This window comes from Panthera pardus, unplaced genomic scaffold (genome assembly GCF_024362965.1).
Source record: "Panthera pardus isolate Hobbes unplaced genomic scaffold, ASM2436296v1 HiC_scaffold_5, whole genome shotgun sequence".
NCBI lineage: Eukaryota > Metazoa > Chordata > Mammalia > Carnivora > Felidae > Panthera > Panthera pardus.
The window spans coordinates 10,765,202-10,786,006 of record NW_026526980.1 but is presented as its reverse complement, the minus strand read 5'-3'; the positions used below and the strand labels follow the sequence as shown (position 1 = coordinate 10,786,006).

Here is a 20,805-nt window from a genome sequence, read left to right as displayed (position 1 = left end):
CATAAGGGTGACAAACAGCCACAATATCCCCACTTAGAAAATATTTCTGAGTCAGTCTGAAGATTCTCAAAACTTACCACACCAGAGTTTGTGCATAGATCAGTTCTAGGACGTTCCTGGCGATGTCAAACTCCTGTAAACCAAGGCTCGTTGGAAACTGCATTCCAATGAGTCTGTGAAAACATCGCTGAGTTTAGTGCCCCAACCATCAACCCTCTCCTTCAGAAGATTCCCCACAATCAACAAAGTAGAGCATCACCAGTTTGGAATAAAGTCATAAGTTCTTTTGCAAATTTTTGAAAAGTTCCAAGTGTAAGTGTATTTTTGAAGAAAGAATTGAAGGAATGGAGGGAAAATGGAACTATCACAATGCATTCGAGCAGAGGTACTGCTGAAGTGGTTTACAAAATTCTAGGGCCGCCTGGGTGGCTCAGTTGGTTGAACGTTTGACTCTTGATTTCGGCTCACATCATGATCTCACAGTTCGTGAGTAAGAGCCTGGTGTCGATGTCTGTGCTGACAGTGCAGAGCCTGCTTGGGATTCTCATTCTCTCTCTCTCTCTCTCTCTCTCTCTCTCTCTCTCTCTCTCTCTCTCCCTGCCCCTTCCCTGGTTGCATGCGGATTCTCTCTCCCAAAATAAATAAAGATTTTTTTAAAAATTCTAGAGACCATTATTTAAGTTACCCCATATATTATTTAAATAGATAGTTAACTATAAGTTAACAATAGATATTATATAAATGAGATAATTATTAAAATTATCCTACCTATTATCACTCTTTGCTTGTTAAACCTGTTTTTTCAAGACCAGGTAACTCAGCATTTCCTAACCCCCCTAAATGGAAAAGTTTTCCATGTTTGGTTACTGTTATCAGATTAATAGGGTTTCCCCATTTTCTAAATCCACAAGAGGAAACCAAGATCTCCATTTATCCTGAGGAAACTTGAGACAGAGAGGATGCTAATAATAAAAAGAAAAAAATGCCGTCAAAGATACAAAAACAAAACAAAAAACCTCCTAACCTCTACATCTAGACCTTGGACAGAGGCTGTAATAAAAGTGAGTTTGGGCAGACTGAGTGTAGAAATAGGGCACGCAACCTACCCCCTGAGGAAAGAATCATTATTGTGTTATGCTATCTTATCACTGGGGCAGCTTACAGAAATATGTACATGTCTATAAGGAATGAGATGCTCATCATATTATTAACACATAAATGAACAGATCAATAGAAGAGGACTATACATGGGCCAATGACAACACTGCCTCAGTTCTGTACACCTGGTGTCTAAAAATCACAATTAGCACATGAATCAAAGTCAATTAAATGGATCATGAGATAAATCTATAGGTGTCGTCATAGAAAGATGCCACAGCATAATGTTAAAAAGAATAAGGGCAAAGTCCACAATGATTTTCAGCATGACCCAATTTTTATCTTTGAAACTATATAATACAGTCACACACACAAAGCAATATGTGCACAGAAAAATCTGGAAGAATATACACTACAATTAAAATGATCTGTGGTGGAAAGTTCTCAAAGACTTTCACTTTCTATGTTTGCATCCAGTAATGTCTTTATCTCAAGAGAAGTTTGTAAAGGGTTAGCTGAATGAACTTGCACAACAGGACTGTCAGATCAAAGTGAAATTTTGGTTAATTTCAGAAGCAAGCAACGTCCCAAAGAACAACAGGCAGACTTGTCACAGTGCATACTTGAAATAAATAAGGGATGCTTATGTGCTAACTATAGTAAGCGTAAGGGATACCCATACTTCTGGCTCAGCCAAGACTCTGGCTCTGGTTCCAACATCAGGTACTAATGACTCAAGGCTGATAAATATTTACCTCCTCAGGAATTCCCCCAGTAAGGAATCAGCTAAAGAGAATACAAAATCCATCAGAAGGAGCCGGTAGATTTCCTGGCCAATGAGAGTTTCCCAACACTGTAAGGTAAACAAGAGTCAGGATGTGGGAAGGGGCTGTTGGTTCTGCCCAGTGCCCTTCTGGCACCCTACACTCATTAGGACATGGTTGCTGGCCAATGTGACTGGGTCCTTGTACATCCAGAAAACCAGACCCACTCTGGGCAGTGACACACCATGAATTTGTTGAGTTTGGTTTCAAGGGTGTTTATTCCCTTTCTGTGTTGCTTTTCCCCAATTAAGGCTTGCCCTCCACGTGCACCCCAAACTTTCCCTTCTCACTATCTCTCCTCTTAAAACTTTTCATCCCTGTCCTATGCCCTCTGGATCCCATTTCTCAGCCAGGGCTAGCAGAAGGCATCAATGGCAACAATACCTTTACTCTTTGTTTATTAACCTTATGAAAATCCGTTAATACTTATTTGACTAAGAAAGTGGCCTAGAGGTTTAGCAGGCTGGCACAAATTGGAAGGCTGACTTAGTTCATGAAACTGGTGATCAATTACCTCTGCAGGAAGTCAGTGCTATGAACTGATGGACCGGGAGCTTTTAGATTTGGTTGAACGAGGAGAGGGATGTTTTGAGTGCACAGCCCAAGGATGGATGGATGGATGGATGGATGGATGGATGGGTGGATGGATGGAAGGAAGAATATTATATCAACTCTAAGATCATGAGTAGAAACTCTGAGAAACCAGAGAAATTCACTTCCTCCCTGGTATTCAAAGGTTAAGAAAAAAACTCAAGGCAGAACAGCACAGAAATCTCACCTCTTCACCAGCCTGGGCCACAATGTTGAGCCAATAGTAACAAAGAATTCCAATGATTGATATTTTCAGAAAGATGTTTCTAAATAACAGAAGAGAAAACAACTATTGTTACCTTCCATGACAGTCATTAGTACTGTTTGTTAATAATTCCTTTTGGTCACATGGTAGGACTGAAATTCCCGCTCCTGTATGGTTTGACTGGGGCCAATATGGCTAGTTCTGGCAAGTAATTTGTGAGCAGAAGTGATGTGTGTCACTTTGCGTCATTCTAGGCTGGAGCACTGAAATGCCAGCGAGGCTCTCTGGAACTCACTGTCTTCCGTCTGGAATGGGCATCAGCAATATTTGAGACGGTTGCTGCTGTCAGCCTGGATCCCTGTATGAATGACATGACCAAAACCACCTGCCATCCACAATGGACACATAATATGAACAAGAACTAAATCTTTGTGTTCGAAGCCACTGAGATTAGGGAGATAGGGGATGTTTGTTACTGCAGCAAAACCTAACTTATTTCAACTGATATACCCTCTTTCAGTGCATTCCAAACTATCTGATTTCGCTTCTCATTGTAATAATAATAAATGTACTTACTTTTAATTGGGTGCTGAGCATGGGCAGTACATTGTGCTAAGAACCTCACTAAATCACCTTAATCTTCACAGCTTAATGTTTACAATTTTGCTGCCATTCTTACTTTCTACAACTCTGTCATCAGGTAGATAGAATTTTTATGTCTATCTTACTGATGAGGACACTGAAGTTCAGCGATGACACAATGTGTCCAAGGGCACACAGCTTGTGAGGGCCATGACAAAGACTGAAACTGAGGACCATCTCTTAAACCTAGTCACTTTGCCAAAGTCAATAGCTGCTGGTTTTAATAGGGCTTCAGCCCTGGTGTGCCACGAACTGTGTGCCACTAGACCAGGGGTTCTCAAAGTGTGTCCTCTGAACCAGCAGCATCAGCCTCGTCTGCAAACCTGCTAGAAAGGCAAATTTTCAGGCCCCACCCTAGACCCACTGAATCAGAAACCCTGGAGACAGGACCAAGAAATCCCTTCAGGTAATTCTGATGTATGCTGAAGGTTGAGAACCTTTGTGTTAGACTCTGAAGTTCCATGAAGGAAGGGCACTAGATCTTTCTCAGTGCCAGATCCCCAATCTCTTGCCTAGTGCCTAGCCTGTGATACACCCTCACTGTCTACTGGATTAACACATCAGGAGACCTTTATTGCAGTGTAGCTTCAAGTTAAACTTGAAAACACACTCTTCTACGCTGAGAAAAATCTCGTCTCAGATCAAAAAGAACCGTGTAGGGGCGCCTGGGTGGCACAGTCGGTTAAGCGTCCGACTTCAGCCAGGTCACGATCTCGCGGTCCGTGAGTTCGAGCCCCGCGTCAGGCTCTGGGCTGATGGCTCGGAGCCTGGAGCCTGTTTCCGATTCTGTGTCTCCCTCTCTCTCTGCCCCTCCCCCGTTCATGCTCTGTCTCTCTCTGTCCCAAAAATAAATAAAAAACGTTGAAAAAAAATTAAAAAAAAAAAAAAGAACCGTGTATTTCTGAGAGTTCCCATTTTCTCTTCATGCAAAGATTTTGAATATTTTGTTGAAGCTGTACAAAGGGCTGATGTATATTAAAAGACAACTAAACTCTTAAATGATCAGAAAAACACAAAGAGCAAATTTATTGGTTCAAAATGGCCCACTGAGCATACATGTCTAACCACCTCTTCATCCAAATTCTCCAGATGAAGTTGGAGAGCTGGCCAGGAGCCAGATCTCCCAGGCCATAGAAGGCAAGGGCTCTGGAACTGATCAGTAAAGAAACCAGTCTACATTGTACTGACCTGTTGTCATAAACACCATAAACAGGAACTGGTCAGGGAACCAGCCAGGAAGGAGCAAGGACAAAATTTGGGTTGTTTTATGCTTTGTTTATCGAAAACTTGGGGCCACCTCTAGCACAAAAAGGCACCCCCTCCCAGCCAACTAATTGCCAGAAGCACCCCCTCTACCTCCATTTGGGTGCCTGAATTACAAAAATGCATCTCTTGGGGCTCCTGGGTGGCTTAGTCCAAGCGTCCAAGTTCGACTCTGGTCATGATCTCGTGGTTCACGAGTTCAAGCCCCGTGTTGGGCTCTGTGCTGACAGCTCAGAGCCTGGAGGCTACTTCAGATTCAGTGTGTCCCTCTCCCTCTGCCCCTCCCTACTTGTGCTCTCTCTCTCTCTACCTCAAAAATAAGTAAACATTAAAAAAAATTTTTTTTAATGCACCTCTTTCTCCCAGCTGAGGCAGTGGCTACCAAGGCTCACAGCTTGACTAATGCAAACGCTAGATGAATTTCAGTCCCTACACAACTCATCAGCCAGGCACCCTTCTGCAGTATACAACATGAACATCTGTACATCTCATAACTGAGAAAAACCATGAAAATCCTCAGGCCGATAGCAATTTGGAAAGGTAAGCTATTACTCTGAGCAAAAGACTGATGTACTTAATTGTATACCTGAGAGCGTTTTGGATTTTATGTCTATTAACCCACCCCATACAAACATACTTTATTCTTGAAATCCTTTCTGGAAAACAGAACTCTGGTACTTGAGCATAACCCTCTGTAGCTCCCACCTCACTTCCCTCCCTGGAAATACAGGCTGGTGGTGGGCGTGGCAGACACACCTACCGGATGAGGAGGATGTAGACTTCACGCCTCGGCGTCTCGTACCTCTCCACCAGCCTGAACAGGGAGTAGAGGCGTGGCGTTGCCAGGTTGATGCAGGACACGAGGAAAGGCAGTAACAGCACTGCTCCAGGGTTCTGGTGGTTCTTCAGGAACTACAGGGGATGCAGGGAGAGAATCGAGATGCCAAGCGTGCACGGAACTCCTCTCTGCCTCACGCAGAAGACCCCACACAATGGGGAAACCCCAGTGGTAGCCCCTCTGGGGTTAGCTCGTACGCTACGGGTTATTGAGCACTTACCCTGCGCCCAGCATTACCCACGTGATCACGTGATCACGTTTAATTCTCACAGCCCAGCAGGTGGGTATTAATAGACTGACTGGCAAATGGAGGCTCAGAGAGGTAAAAATGCTTGCCTGGGGTCACCGAGGCAGATTTGAACTGGGTCCATCTGACTCAGTGGCCTGAACTCAAAACAGCCATTCTGTGACTTTACTGTCCTTAGCAAGAGGTCTGCAGCAATGAGAATGTGTTTCCTGGCTGTTGGAGCAAAAGCTTGAATCCGCGGAAGCTATAGTACAAGGGTATTGAGCGCTGCAGACTTTCTCCGCCTGTCTCCTGCGTGGCCCTATTCATTTTCACCAGGCTTTTCTTGGGTGCTGAATCAGGGGAAAGGGAGCCTCTGTTAGCCCATGGCACACCTTCCTATGAGGTCCAAAGAGGCACCCCCTTCCTTCATGTGGATGCAACACCCTGGCACTTGGTTTGGAGTGGGGTGAAGGCTGCCCTCAACCAGGAATCCTTGGAGTCAGGGATTCCAGTGGATTTATCTTCTGTCTCACACTACCTCCTTCCCACCCCTAGGCCTGACCCTGCCTCCCTTTATCTCTGGGTGGTTTCAAAAGCCCCACTTGCACTTTTGGAAGTATTTTTGTAGCCAAGGTAACCTGGGTTCAAATGTTGTCCCCTCTCCCATGCTTATGAGCTATAAGGTCTGAAGCCAGATGCATAGCTTCCCTGGGCCTCTTTTCCTGTCTGTGTGATGGGGAGATTATCATGTGACCCACAGAGTCATTGCAAGAATTAAATGAGGGGCGCCTGGGTAGCTCAGTCGATTAAGCTTCTGACTCGATTTTGGCTCAGGTCATCATCTCATGGTTCATGAGAATGAGATCAAGCTCAGAGTCGGGCTCTGCACTGACAGCGTGAAGCCTGCCTGGGATTCTCTCTCCCCCTCTCTTTTTTCCTCTCCCCTATTCATGCACACATAAGTGCATGTTCTCTCTCTCTCTTTCTCTGTTTCTCTCTCAGTTGATGCCCTAATTAAAAACAATAAAAGAATTGGGGCGCCTGGGTGGCTCAGTCAGTTGAGCGGCAGACTTCAGCTCAGGTCATGATCTCCTGTTTCCGAGTTCGAGCCCCACGTCGGGCTTGCTGCTGTCAGCCTGTTAGCGCAGAGCCCGCTTCAGATCCTCTGTCCCCCTCTCTCTGCCCCTCCCCCGCTTGCGCTCTCTCAAAAATAAATGAACATTAAAGTAAATAAATGAAAATAAAAGAATTGAATGAAACCAAATAAGGCCAGGTCTGGCCCCTCAACAACATAGGTGAGACATCATTCACAGAAGATTGTAGCTGCCCATGAATGTGACCCCTAGAGTTGTACAAAGGGTTGCTCCTGCCTGGCATTGAGCAGATGTTCAAACAATAGGCTCCACTTCTGCCTCCTCACCTCCTTAGCTGCCCTCCTTCACTTCAGGTGGGTGTGGAGATAACCTTCCAGGTGAAGAAGAAACTCAGAAGGATTCTTTATGCCTACAGCTGCCTGGTCACAGTTTCTACCCTGGGTAGGCATTGCCAGGCCCTTAAGCACTGAGACTTAATTTCCCCTATTTGATGGCACATCTCAACATGGTTAACGGCAAACTCTTAGTGTTATAATCCCACACCCATTTTCTTGCTGGCTTCTCATTCACTTGTTCATCCATTTGGTTGTGCACCTACTATGTGTCAAATATTGGGCCTAGAGCCCAGCTACTATCTTTTGAAGATACGTAAAGATACCTGCATAAACAGGCATTTTCAATACCACACATGACAAGAGCACAGGGAAAGCTTGCAGAGTCAGGAGCGCCCAACACAGTCTAGTGAGGGTGGTGGGGGTGAGAGAAAATTTGCTGAGGAAACAGCACCATGCTGAGGTCTGGAGGAGGAGGAGGAGGAGGAGGAGGAGGAGGAGGAGGGGGAGGGGGAGGGGGAGGAGGAGGAGGAATTTGCCCAATGAGGGAATTAGGGCAGGTTGGGTAGAGAATGAACTGCATGTTTTCCTACTGAGAGAAAAGGAAAAACATGGTGTGCTCAGGGAACTGTGGACACACCATTTAGTGTTGCTAGTGTAGGATATGGGTAGTTGTGGGGTGTTGAAGCTAGAGATGTGGGCAGGGATCAGATCATACAAGATCTGTCAATCATGCCATGGAGGATAAATTTATATTGAGGGTAAAAATAGGAAGTCATTAAAGAAAGTGAAATAATCCGACCAACCTGTACCACAATTCTAGAGGTCGGCAAACTGGCTACAATTAGTTCTATTTCCAGGGGAAAAGCTTAAACCTACAGAAAAACAGTACTTTGCCCAGACCATCCAGCAAATTAGTCTCAGAGTTTATATCATTTGCAAAAAAAAAAAAAAAAAAAAAAAGGTAATATTCCTTTATTAGTCACAATACTGGGCACGGAGTAGACTCTTCACAAAACTTTTTTCTAGTCCTGACCACACACCTACAAAGCCAGGTACGATCATTCCTGGTTTGCAAGTGAGGAATCCAGAGCTCAGAAAGGTTAAATGGCTCACCAGAGTCCATCAGATCACAACACTTGGAGTGTCTGCTCAGTGCCAGGGGCAGTGGGAGGTGTTAGGAATATAATAATAAAGGAAGAAACCAAAACTTAATCCCACGTCTGCTGCCCAAAGTTCCCATCTCTCCACGGACCCAGAGCTTCTTACTCTGAAGCGTGCATACACATCACCAGGGGGCATTGTCAGGATACAGATTCTGAGGCTGTGAGCCCAGGCAGGGACACAAGATTCTGCATTTTTTCACAAGCTTCCGGCTGATGCCAGTGCTGCCCACCACAGAGTCTGAGTTCAGTAGCAGCTCCATACCGCCTCCCTCCAGTATCTCATCCCTTCACCTGGTTTTGTGCTCTGGCCCCCAGTGTCCCTGCCCCTCTGGTTACCTCTGAGTTGTTCTCAGCCAGGTAATAAACAGCTACGCAGCAGGCAATGGCCACTCCAGTAGAGACGACCCAGGCTGCCAGGTGGGCCGACACGTGGATCAGCTGCTGATTGAGCGTTAACTTGACGTTCTCCTGACGGATTTCTGACAGGTTTTCCTATACACACAAGGAAGTCAGGTCAGCCCACAGTACCCTATCACCTGTTAGCAAAGACTCAGCAGGTGAATCTCGGCCACTCTGAGACACAACCCACCCCAGATCCACAGGAGAGAGAAAGGGGGAAGTTCATGGTGGACGTGGACTATGAGAGACCCATGGGGAAATCTCAAATGGACCAAGAACCTCTATCACTGTGCCAAACACCTTTTCCATCTTAGAGAAACAGGCCCAACAGAGTGGGACTGTGCTCTTGAGGAAAGCACTTTGAGGTGTCAAGAAAATCTTTTTTGAAGAACAAGGCTGGGTATCTACACCAATGAATTTAACATCTTCAAACCTCTTGTCAAAGCCTCTTTGCTTACAAATTATTCTCCCTCTTTTTTTTTTCCTATTATGTACCCCTCCACCCACGTCCCCTCTAGCAACATCCAGTTTGTCCTCTGTATTTAAGAGTCTGGGGTTGGGGGGCGCCTGGGTGGCTCAGTCAGTTAAGCGGCCGACTTCGGCTCAGGTCATGATCTAGCAGTCCGTGAGTTCGAGCCCCGCGTCAGGCTCTGGGCTGACAGCTCAGAGCCTGGAGACTGTTTCAGATTCTGTGTCTCCCTGTCTCTGACCCTCCTCCGTTCATGCTCTGTCTCTCTCTGTCTCAAAAATAAATAAACGTTAAAAAAAAAAAAAATTAAAAAAAAAAAAAGAGTCTGGGGTTGGGTATATTTGTTTCTGGTTTTTTTTTCTCTCTCTCTCTCTTCTTTCTTTTTAGTAAGTTTTTTCCTATAGACCAGGGTTTCTCACCCTTGGCATTATTAACATTTTCAGCCAGTAATTCTGTATTGTGACAACTCTCCTGTGCACAGCAGAATGTTTAGCAACATCCAGTAGCACCCTCCCCCTAACTGTGACAATCGAAAAAGTCTAGATATGGGGTGCCTGGGTGGCTCCGTCAGTTAGGCGTCTGACTTCAGCTGAGGTCATGACCTTGTAGTTTGTGGGTTCAAGCCTCACATCAAGCTCTGTGCTGACAGCTCAGAGCCTGGAGCCTGCTGCAGATTCCGTGTCTCCCTCTCTGCCTCTCCCCCGCTCATAGTCTGTGCGTCTCTCTCTCAAAAATAAATAAACATTAAAAAAAATAAAAAGTCTCTAGACTCAGCTGGTTAAGCATCCAACTTCAGCTCAGGTCATGATCACATGGTTCATGGGTTCAAGTCCCGCATCAGGCTCTCTGCTGTCTGTACACAGCCCATTTCAGATCCTCTGTCTCCCTCTCTCTGTCTTTCCCCAGCTCTCTCTTTCATAAATTACATTTTTTAATTAAAAAAAAAAAAAGAAAAGTTACACACATAGTAAAGGAACTTAGCTGTGGGAAGGTGTTGTGTAAAGCAAGCCTGCCTTACCCTTATCTCCGTGCTAAGATTCTTCTGTTTCAACTTGACAGCTCTTTCATGAGTGATGGTGAAGTCCCAGCAGAAAATAAGTTTAGTGATGCCTCTGGAGTAGATGTGAGGGTTAATAAAGTTGTTCCGGAAATTCCTGGCCATGCTAGGGAAGGCAGAAACCAAAATACTCAAGCGTTATTGAAACAGGCATTGGGGAGTGCAGGAATTAAACAAAGGGGAGTCCTACCATTAACAGTGACAGGCACTGTGGAACAGTCAACCTCAGGTTCTACTGGAACAGTGTGATCACAAACATAATGGTTAAGAGCACTGGCTTCAAGATCTCATAGGTCTGTCTTATAATCCTGGATTGCCAGCTGGGAGATCTTTGTTATTTTAACTGCAATGAGCCTCAGTTTCCACATCTATATAACGGGGATAATAATAGTACCCACCCACAGAGCTTATATGAGAGTTGTATTAGTTTCCTCTAGCTGCTGTACCAAACTGTCCCAAACTTACGTGGCTTAAAACAACACATGTCTACTTATTCTCTTACTGGAAGTCAGAAATCGGAAAATGTTTCTAAAATCAAGGTGTCAGCAGAGCTGTGTTCCTTCCTATCCTTTAGCAGGAAATGTGTTTCCCTGCCTCTTCCAGCTTCTAGAGGCTGCCTGCATTCCTTGGCTGATGGTCCCTCCTGTCTTCAAAGCCAGGAGAGCTGCAGCTTCCATTCTGTCTGACCTTGACCTTCCTGCCTCCCACTTACAAGGACCCTTATGATTAACTGGCCCATTTTAAGATCCTTAACTCAGTCTCATCTACAAAGTCCCTTTTGCCAGGTAAAGTAAGATATTCACGGGTTCTGGGGATTAGGACTTGGACATCTTTGGGAGGCGGGGGAATTGTTCAGCCAGCCACAAGAATCAATGTAGTGGTTATAACAGTAAGCACTTGATAAAGGCAGATGCTAATATCATGGAGATGTCAGCAGGACTCAGTGAAATCAGCCGAGGAAGCACTCAGCACTGAGCCTGGCATGTAAAAAGTGCTGAGTCAATACCTTTCCAAAATTTGCCACCACTAACAGTAGCTTTAAAAACTTTTCCTGGTTTGATAGGACAAAACGAAATCTCATTTTACTCTGAATTGTGTGCTGGCAGTGAGGTTGTTATAGGCTGAACTATACACCCTAAAAACTCCTATGCTGAGAGCCTAACCCCTGACCCCCTAACCTTCAGAAAGCAACAGTATTTGCAGATAAGATCTTTATAGAGGCAATTACGTTAAAATGAGGTCATCAAGGTGGGCCCTCATCCAATATGACTGGTGTCTTTATAAGAAGAGAAGATTAGGACTCAGACATGCACTGAGAAAGACCCTGTTAGGTCACGGTGAGAAGGCAGGCATCTATAAGCCACAGGGAGGCCTCGGAAGAAACCAACCCTGCCAGGACCTTGATCTTACACTTCTAGCCTCCAGAACTTGAGAAGATATATTTCTGTTGTTTAAGCAACCCCGTCTGTGGTACGTTGTTATGGAAGACCGAGGAAAGGTCCTAGGAAGACCTAGGAAAACGAATACAAAGGTTGAACATCTGTACCTCCTCTTTGACAGTTGTCAAGGGACAATTGCCTATCCATGCCCTTCCTTCCATATAACTAGTAGGGTCACTGCATCCCTATTTTCAGACTGACCAATTTCCCTGAAAGCACACAAAAACCTCTCTTCTTTATCCAAACTTACAGTTTGTGTTACAAAACGGGAATGCTCAGACAGCAATAGAAAGTCAAAATTGGAGAGAAACTGTTTCCTGGGGAACTTTTGAGTCTCTTGAATTTTACCTAAATCAAAAATGAGCTGAGGATCGAGAAATGCAGATACTCCATACCTAAATAGCAAACTGAAAAAACAGACAATCAAACATGCTCCGGTTGTGAAGATGTAGGCCAGCTGCATGTTGTAGGGTGCCCCACTGCTCCCGTGTTGGACCGTAGAGTTGGTGTAAAATCCATAGTACATCACCGTGTCCTGAAAATAACCCTGAAAGAGGCAAGAAGCCAGAGGTCAGGTGGGTCTCTTGAGAAAACAATGACAATGGTCAGCACCCTTCACCTTTTCCATCTGCAAGAAACTTGCATCAGTCAGTTTCGACATTTTGTTGGCAGGGCACCCAAGGTCACTGAGAACATAGATGTTTGGGGGCACCTGGGTAGCTCAGTCAGTTAAGAGTCTGACTTCGGCTCCGGTCATGATCTCACAGCTCATGGGTTCGAGCCCGGCATCGGGCTCTGTGCTGACAGCTCAGAGCCTGGAGCCTGTTTCGGATTCTGTGTCTCCCTCTCTCTCTGCCCCTCCCCCACTCACGCTCTGTCTCCCTCTGTCTCCCTCTGTCTCAAAAATAAATAAACATTTAAAAAAAAAATAGTCGTTTTATCACTAGGCTCTTTGTTTTTTTGTTTTTGTTTTTGTTTTTTTATTTATTTTTGTGACAGAGAGAGACAGAGCATGAACGGGGGAGGGTCACAGAGAGAGGGAGACACAGAATCTGAAACAGGCTCCAGACTCTGAGCTGTCAGCACAGAGCCCGACGCGGGGCTCGAACTCACGGATTGTGAGATCATGACCTGAGCCGAAGTCGGACACTCAACCGACCAAGCCACCCAGGCGCCCCTATCACTAGGCTCTTTGAGTTGGGAAAGGACTCTCAAACCCTCCTTACAGTGGAGGGACCCAGCTGTCACCACCTGAACCCAGTGACCAAGCAAAGCATGACTAAAACCAGGACAGCCAACCATGATGGGCCTCTGTCATCTTAACATGACCATGTTAAGTATTATAGTCAAACATGTTTGATATGAAACAAATCAAGCTGTTAGGTCTAAATTGCAATTTACAGGAAACACGGGCCAGAGGAACAAGTCAGAGAGACTATAAGGAAACAATTGATTCCACAAGGTAGGATGTTGGAGTTTGTATAACAACTGGCCTGGTTTCTGCAACAAGCCAATGTCAAGAAAAGAGAGGGCTGTGTCTGGAGAGATCATTCTTTTTTTCTTATTTTTTATTAAAAAAAATTTTTTTTTAATGTTTTTATTTATTTTTGAGACAGAGACAGAGCATGAGCAGGGGAGGGGCAGAGACAGAGGGAAACACAGAACCTGAAGCAGGCTCCAGGCTCCAAGCTGTCAGCACAGAGCCTGATGCGGGGCTCAAACTCATGGACTGTAAGATCATGACCTGAGCTGAAGTTGGCTGCTTAACTGATTGAGCCACCCAGGCGCCCCTGGAGAGATCATTCTAGATTAATTGCGAATTCAGAGAAAAAGTAACTGAATGCAAACTGGGGCTTTAATTGGATCCTGGTCTGAACAAACAAGCTATGAAAGACATTTTGGGGACCACTGGGAAGATTTGAATATAGTCTGGATTTTGAATGATATTTTTAATTTTGCTAGGTGTGATAACTGCAGAAAGTGTCCTTATTTCGCAAAGATGCATGTTGAAGAAATTTGGAGTAAAATGTCCTAATGTCTGTAATTTACTGTGAAATGCTTACAAAAGATAGTAAGATAAAACAATGTGGTTAAACTTTAACAATTTAGAAACCTGCATAGTAGGCATATGAGTGTTCATTTACTACTCTTTATTTCCTGTATGTTTGAATTTTTTCATAATAAAATGTTACATATATACAAATATAAAAATATAGATCAGGGTGCCTGGGGGGCTCAGTTAAGCATCCAACTCTTGATCTCAGCTCAGGTCATGATCTCACGGTTCATGGGTTCGAGCCCTGCATCCAGCTCTGTGTTGACAGCATGGAGCCTTGCTTGGGATTCTCTCTCTCTCTGCCCCTCACCTGTTTGTACTTCATCTCAAAATAAGTAAATAATCTTTAAAAAATAAAGCCCTAGGGGCACCTGGATGGCTCAGTCGGTTAAGCGTCCGATTTCGGCTCAGGTCATGATCTCGCAGTTTTTGAGTTCGAGCCCCGCATCAGGTTTTGTGCTGACAGCTCAGAGCCTGGAGCCTGCTTCAGATTCTGTGTCTCGCTCTCTCTCTGCCCCTCCCCTGCTCATGCTCTGTGTCTCTCTGTCTCTCAATTATAAGTAAATGTTAAAAAAAATTTTTTTAAATAAAAATAAAAACAAAGCCCTAAAAAATAAGTTAATTAAATTAAAAATATACATCACAACAAGGAGAATGAAAGTAAATGAGGAAGAAATTTACATAATAATAATTCTCACTTAATGCACTTAACACAAGGGAGAATTTTTAACAGAAAAAGAAATTTAAAAAGATAAATGGGAGAACTTGATTTTGAACATTCTACTTCAAGAGTTGGCAAATTTTTTCTGTGAAGAGCTAGATAATAAATATCTGGCTTGGTAGCTATAGCAACAACTCCACTCGGCCACCGTAGCAGGAAGGCATCACAGACACCTAAACAAATGGATGTGACCAAGTTCCAGAAGGACTTTATTTATGGACACAAATTTGAATTTCACGTATAATTTTCATGTTTCACAAAATGTCATCCCTGTTTTGATTTTTTTTCAACCATTTAAAAATGTAGAAACCAATCTTAGTTCATTGGCTGTACAACACTAGGCGGCAGGCCAGATTTGGCCCCAGCTATAGTTTGTCAGTCCCTGGTCTACAGAATGCTAGTGGCAGAAATCTCTTCTAGAAGGTAAACTCACAAGGCAGGGGCTATAAGTGTCAATAGGGAGATGGGTAAACAAATTATAGCTGCTGTTAAAAAGAATACTATGGACTGGGACGCCTGGGTGGCTCAGTCGGTTAAGTGTCTGACTTTCGCTCAGGTCATGATCTCACAATTAGTGAGTTCGAGGCCTGACTCCAACTCTGCGCTGACAGCTCAGAGCCTGGAGCCTGCTCCGGATTCTGTGTTTCGCTCTCTTCTACCCCTCCCCCACTCATGCTCTCTCTTTCAAAAACAAATAAATATTGAAAAAAAAAAAAAGAGTACTGTGGATCTATATAGATGCTCAAGATACATAGTAAAACAAAAAAATGTTGCAAAAACCTGTAGTATCCTGTTTTCTTTAGGAAAGAAGAAGGAAGAAAAACAGTGGACAAAGATAGGCTCTAAGCTAGGCCATTAGACAAGGGAAGAAGACTAATGTGGACCTTCACCTAATTTTCTCTCTCTTACAGTAGCAACTTTCCCCCCCTCTGTCTCTGCCCCTCCCCTGCTCTCTCTGTCTCTCAAAAATAAATAAACATTTTTCAAAAAATTTACAGTAGGAACTTTAAAAGGAGCATTGTATTTTGTACAAAGAAAAAGAAAAAAGAAAAAAAAGGTAGCTCTACAAACACCAATATGACATATCCACCACAAAGCAGATGAAAGAAAGTGAGTCATAGGTGGTATATGTGAATGATTCATCTTTTGTTAAAAAACAAAAGAAAGTGGAAACAGAAGAAAGGGATGTATACGTACACATATACATGTGTCCGTGTGTGCACAGAAAAGGAGACAGTGAACAACACAAACTATTAATATGATTACCTCTAGAGACAGAAAGTCTCCTGTGTTGTGTATATGTTACTTTTAGGGAAAAAAAGAAACACATTTCAAAGTCCCACTTTCCCTATCAGTTGACTCCCAGGCAAAACGAGGGGTCTGGAAGGTACATCTGGGGGTTTCTGAGGTGGTGGATTTCCAGGTGGGGGGAAATGGGAGAACTTACCGCCCCGGTGAAAAATTCCAATCCGGTGAATTGGAGGGTGTTCTTTTCAGGCACAGTAAACTGAGGGATGATGATGAAGCTGAAGGTCACGATGAACGAGAAAATGTTGAACTTCAAAAGCCACCTCAGAAAGTTAAAATAAGAGAGGACGCTCGTTCCAAACTTGCCTCCAATGACCTTGAACGTCTTCTGCCATAGGCTGATGTAACTGAGCAGTTCTGACAGGCTGTTCTTAGATCTACGGTAAGCCTGGGGTAGGGGCACAAAGCATGTGGTAGACAGTCACTCAACAAACACCTATGAGCAGGTCCCATCCTAGCAAAAACGGCCACTATTTTCAGAGTGTTATAACGTGCCAGGCATGCGCTCAGCGTGTTTGCAAACGTTATCTCATTTAATCTGACAGGCCACTCTTCCAGGTGAGTGCTATTATTCTCCTATTATTATTCTCCTATATTATTCTCCTATATCCCAGGTTTGCTGTTGAAGGTGACGTTCACAATAGCTATGCTGTCCAAATAACTCAGCAACCTCTTATACACCTTGGCATGCCCACCTGGTTTCTCTGCACCTAGACCAACCCAATTTCTATGGCTTTCAATGAAACAGCCCTGAATTTTGGTTCCTCTTCCCCTTGGGTACCTTTCGTCCCACTCTGCAAGGGGTACCTTTTTACCCCTTATCATGCCCATTTTGTTGACTGCAATAAAGGCCTCTTACCCGTGAAATGGAGTTCAGACACTGAGCACAGCAGTTGAGCTCAAGGATACGGTGGGATTGCTTACTTTTCTCTTTGTCAACCATTTTCCTGTGGGGAATGCCAGAAGAAAGGGAGAGATACCAATGCCGTAATTGTTGCATTCCCCAAATATTTACTGAGTGTCTATGGTGTACTAGGCACAACCCAGGTAGTGAGACAAAGAGAATGATTTCCCTGCCTCATGGAGAAGATATCCTAGTTGGAAGGGAAAGACAATAAAGAAACGGTGATTTATACTATGGAAAGAAAAAGGGAAATAGAACAGGATAAGGCGATGGGAAATACTGGGATGGGGACTGTGTTATAATTTGAAATAGCATGATATTTGAGCAAAATCTTGAAGGAGGGCAGGGGTTAGTTGTATGGATAAGGGACTGCTCCGTGGCAGAGGGAACAGCCAACATGAGACCCCCAAGGAGGCCAGGATGGCTGGAATGGAAAGAGCAGGGGGAAGGGCAGAGGGTATGAGTGATAACTGTTGCAGGGGGAGGCGGAAGGGTCCTATAAGTCATCACCCTTGAGTGGTTCTCAACCTAGGGAGATTTTGCCCCCCAAGGAACAATTTGGCAAAGTCTGGAGACATTTTTGATTGTCAAAAACCTGGGGGAGAGAGGTTTGCTACTGACCTCTAGTGGGTAGAGACCAGAGATGTGCTAAACCCCCTACAATAAACTGGACAGTCCCCCACAACAGAGAATGATCCATCCTCCAATATCAGGCATACTGGGGTTGAAAAATCCTGCTGTAAAGTCTTTGGGGCCCTCACAAGACCCTTATTCCATGACAGAGGCAGGCATGCAGAGTTTGAAATGGAAGACTGTAGGGCGCCTGGGTGGCTCAGTCAGTTAAGAATCTGACTTCGGCTCAGGTCAAGACCTCAAGGTTGGTGAGTTCAAGCCCCGTGCTAGGCTCTCTGCTGTCAGTGCAGAGCCTCCATTGGATCCTCGGTCTCCCTCTCTCTCTGCCCCTCCCCTGCTTGTGTGTGCACACATGCACACTCTCTCTCTCAAAAACAAAATAAAAACATTAGAAATGGAGGAGTGTTTTTAAAAGATCCAGCCACAGTTGGCATCTTTACCTTTCCATGAATTCATCGCAGCTACTTTGCTCTGGTCCTTTCCTGGTTTTCTTTATCCACCCAAATGCCCATCCCCACATCATCATCTCCACAGCCTGGTCCACATGGCCTCCTGCTTTGCCCAGGCAGCCTGTATCACTCCAGCTAGTCCTGTCACTGGATTCTCCTCTACCTTGACTTGGCCTGATTTCCTCTTTCTCATGTGTACATTTCTTGTTGACAAATTCATCTCCGCTGTCAGACTTTGCAAGTTATCTTTGCAACCCCAGAACAAATGCATTATTGATTTATTTATAGCAATTGTTGCATCCACTCTCCTAGTTTCTGCCAAGATGACAAGTTGCAAAAGAAAAAGGCGTGGGGCACCTGGGTGGCTCAGTCGGTTAAGCATGCGACATCAGCTCAGGTCACAAACGTGAGTTTGAGCCCCACATTGGGCTCTGTGCTGACTGCGCAGAGCCTGCTTCCGATCCTCTGTCTCCCTCTCTCTCTCTCTCTGCCCCTCTCCGGCTCACATACTCTTTCTCTCTCTCAAAAATAAACATAAAAAAAAAGAAAAAGGCTGAAGAACAGTAAATGTGAAGTAGTCTGAAGCCTAAAACAGCCCTCACTCTTTCACTCTTGTTTTTTTTTTTAATTCTTAGCCTTAGGAAGCTTTTGAGGTCTCCTCCTCCTCCTCCTCCTCCTTCTTTTTGTAAACTTTGAATTTTAGAGTAATTCAAGATTTGTAGAAAAGTTGAAAAAACTACAGAAAATTCCTATACGCTACTCACCATTTTCTCCTATTAACATCTTACATTTCCGTCATAGTTTGTCAAAATTAGAAACCAATGTTAGCATACTACAATTACCTAAACTTCACACGATTCTGATTTCACTCATTCTTCCATGAATGCTGTGTTCTATTCCAGGATCCCATGCCACATTGCATTTAGTTGTCATGTCTCTTTAGGATCCTCTAGTCTGCTTGATTTGGCTCAGGTCATGATCCCAGGATCGTGGGATCAAACCCCAAGTCAGGCTCCATGCTGAGCGTGGAGCCTGCTGAAGATTCTCTCTCTCTCCTTCTACCCCTCCCCCACTCATGCTCACTCTCTCTAAAATAAAAAAATAAAAAAATGTTTTAAATTAAAAAAAAGAATCCTCTAGTCTCTGACAATTTTTCAGACTTTTTTTTTTAAGTTTACTTATTTACTTTGAGAGACAAAGAGAGATGGGGAAGGGCAGAGAGAGAGAATTCCAAGCAGACTTCACACAGTGTGGAGCCCGATGCAGGGGCTCAGACTCATGAACCATGAGATCATGACCTGAGTCGAAATCTAGAGTCAGATGCTTAATTGACTGAGCCACCGGGGTGCCCCAGACTTCTCTTATTTTTAATGACCTTGACAATTTTGAGGCGTACTGGTCAGGTATTTTGCAGAATGTCCCTCTATTAGGGGTTGCCTGATTTTTTCCTCTGGTGACACTGGGGTTACAGTCTTTAGGAGAGAATACCACAGAGGGAATGTGCTCTTCTGACCACATATCTCTGGCAATGCTAACCTTGATCGCCTGGCTGAAGGGGAGTGTAAACTAGACCTCATCACTGGAACGTTTCTCTTCCTTGCTTTTCATACTCCACCTTTTCAAAGCACATCACTAAGCATAGCCTGCTCTCCTGCTGAGAGGACAGAGGAGTATCTATACAGATTATTTGGAATTCTTCTGTAGTAAGACTGTCCTTTCTCTTGAATTTATTTCTTATCTTTCTGAGATGGGGCAAAAGTAGAAGACTGAGGTTCACATGAAATCTGGGAAAGAAGAAAAGCTTTGGGTCCATACTTAAGGTTCCTTTTCTCTTCCATGGTTCTTGGCTGATTCCTGATGGCTTTAATTCTGTCTCTAGAGGTCATTGGTATCAAAGATGCGATTAACTTTTGTCCTGTGGAGGAAAATAAATGGAGTTTCAGTCTGTTTCTTTCACAGAATACCAGCATTTCAAAAGATAGCACTGAACTTAGAGCATGTTGTTATAAGGGCATAAGGAAAGAATATATGGACTCAATGATCTCAAAAGCCAGAAATGAAAACAAAATGGCAACATGGCGTATTTCTCAAAGTCAAAGCAAATGATAATGTTTGCATGCAACATTTGATATTTTCCTTTTTTTCAATGACAAATATCCAGTGAAGCCAACAAGCCCCTACACATCTGGCCAGGCTCACTGTCCTCCCTCACTTGATTGCCTGCACCATTTTCTCTTGACCCCTGTACTCTAGGCCCAGGCATCTTATTTACATTAAAAAAATTTTTTTAAATGTTTTTTCATTTTTGAGAGAGAGAGAGCACAAGAGCAGGGAGAGGGGCAGAGAGAGAGAGAGAGAGAGAGAGGGAGGGAGACACAGAATGTGAAGCAGGCTCCAGGCTCCGAGCTGTCAGCACAGAGCCCGATGCGGGGCCCAGGCTCATGGACCTCAAGATCATGACCTGAGCCAGAGTCAGACACTTAATGGACTGAGCATTATCTTCTTTACATTTCTTGACTGTTGTCATATATGCTCTCTTGCCCCCTTGGAACGAGTCCCCCATCTTCTCAGTATCAACAGATACTGCTGGCCATCTACCCAAGTTATCTCTCCTTTTTAAAAGAATACTGATTTTGTTTGGGAATCTACCCCCTCTGTCCCAAGGCCCTGAGCTTCTGCAGGGTGGGACCCATCTTCAGGCACAGGGCGTGAGTCCCATGAGTCCACACTGATTGTTGCAGGTGACTGATTTAGGCATGAGCATGTAACAAGATATTGGCCAATGTTCTGCGATGCATGGTCTGCTGAGGAGTTTCTTGGAAAAGGCTTCTTCCTTCTCAAAAAAGAAAAAACAAAAACAAGAAAAAGACAGATTCTTCTTCCTCTGGATGTTGTCGTGGCCACATGTGAAGCCTGGAACTGCTGTCACCATCTTGTAACAATGAGGAAGCCAGTTGGGGGACTACCACTGGGGTAACAACAGAATGGTATGGCTCCCTGGTTGAGTTATAGAGCTGGAACTCCACAATTGACCTAGTTGGGGTGAAAAGGAAATCCCCAAAAGAGGGCCACCAACTCACTCTGCTGA

At 44.3% G+C, this 20,805-nt stretch overlaps 1 protein-coding gene across 3 annotated transcripts in view; it reads right to left on the bottom strand.

Annotated features, from left to right (window-relative positions):
* The window catches only part of TMC5 (transmembrane channel like 5), a 50,049-nt gene that overhangs the window by 16,858 nt on the left and 12,386 nt on the right, over positions 1-20,805 (bottom strand). For all 3 annotated transcript variants that reach the window (XM_019468723.2, XM_019468724.2, XM_019468725.2), the window contains 10 exons: positions 19,533-19,632; positions 16,591-16,678; positions 15,871-16,119; positions 12,042-12,193; positions 10,169-10,313; positions 8,619-8,774; positions 5,384-5,535; positions 2,701-2,779; positions 1,854-1,951; positions 78-173 (listed from right to left, as the gene is read on the bottom strand). In XM_019468723.2, coding sequence (XP_019324268.1) covers positions 78-173; positions 1,854-1,951; positions 2,701-2,779; positions 5,384-5,535; positions 8,619-8,774; positions 10,169-10,313; positions 12,042-12,193; positions 15,871-16,119; positions 16,591-16,678; positions 19,533-19,632 — 1,315 coding nt within the window. The remainder of the gene's footprint in view (positions 1-77; positions 174-1,853; positions 1,952-2,700; positions 2,780-5,383; positions 5,536-8,618; positions 8,775-10,168; positions 10,314-12,041; positions 12,194-15,870; positions 16,120-16,590; positions 16,679-19,532; positions 19,633-20,805) is intronic.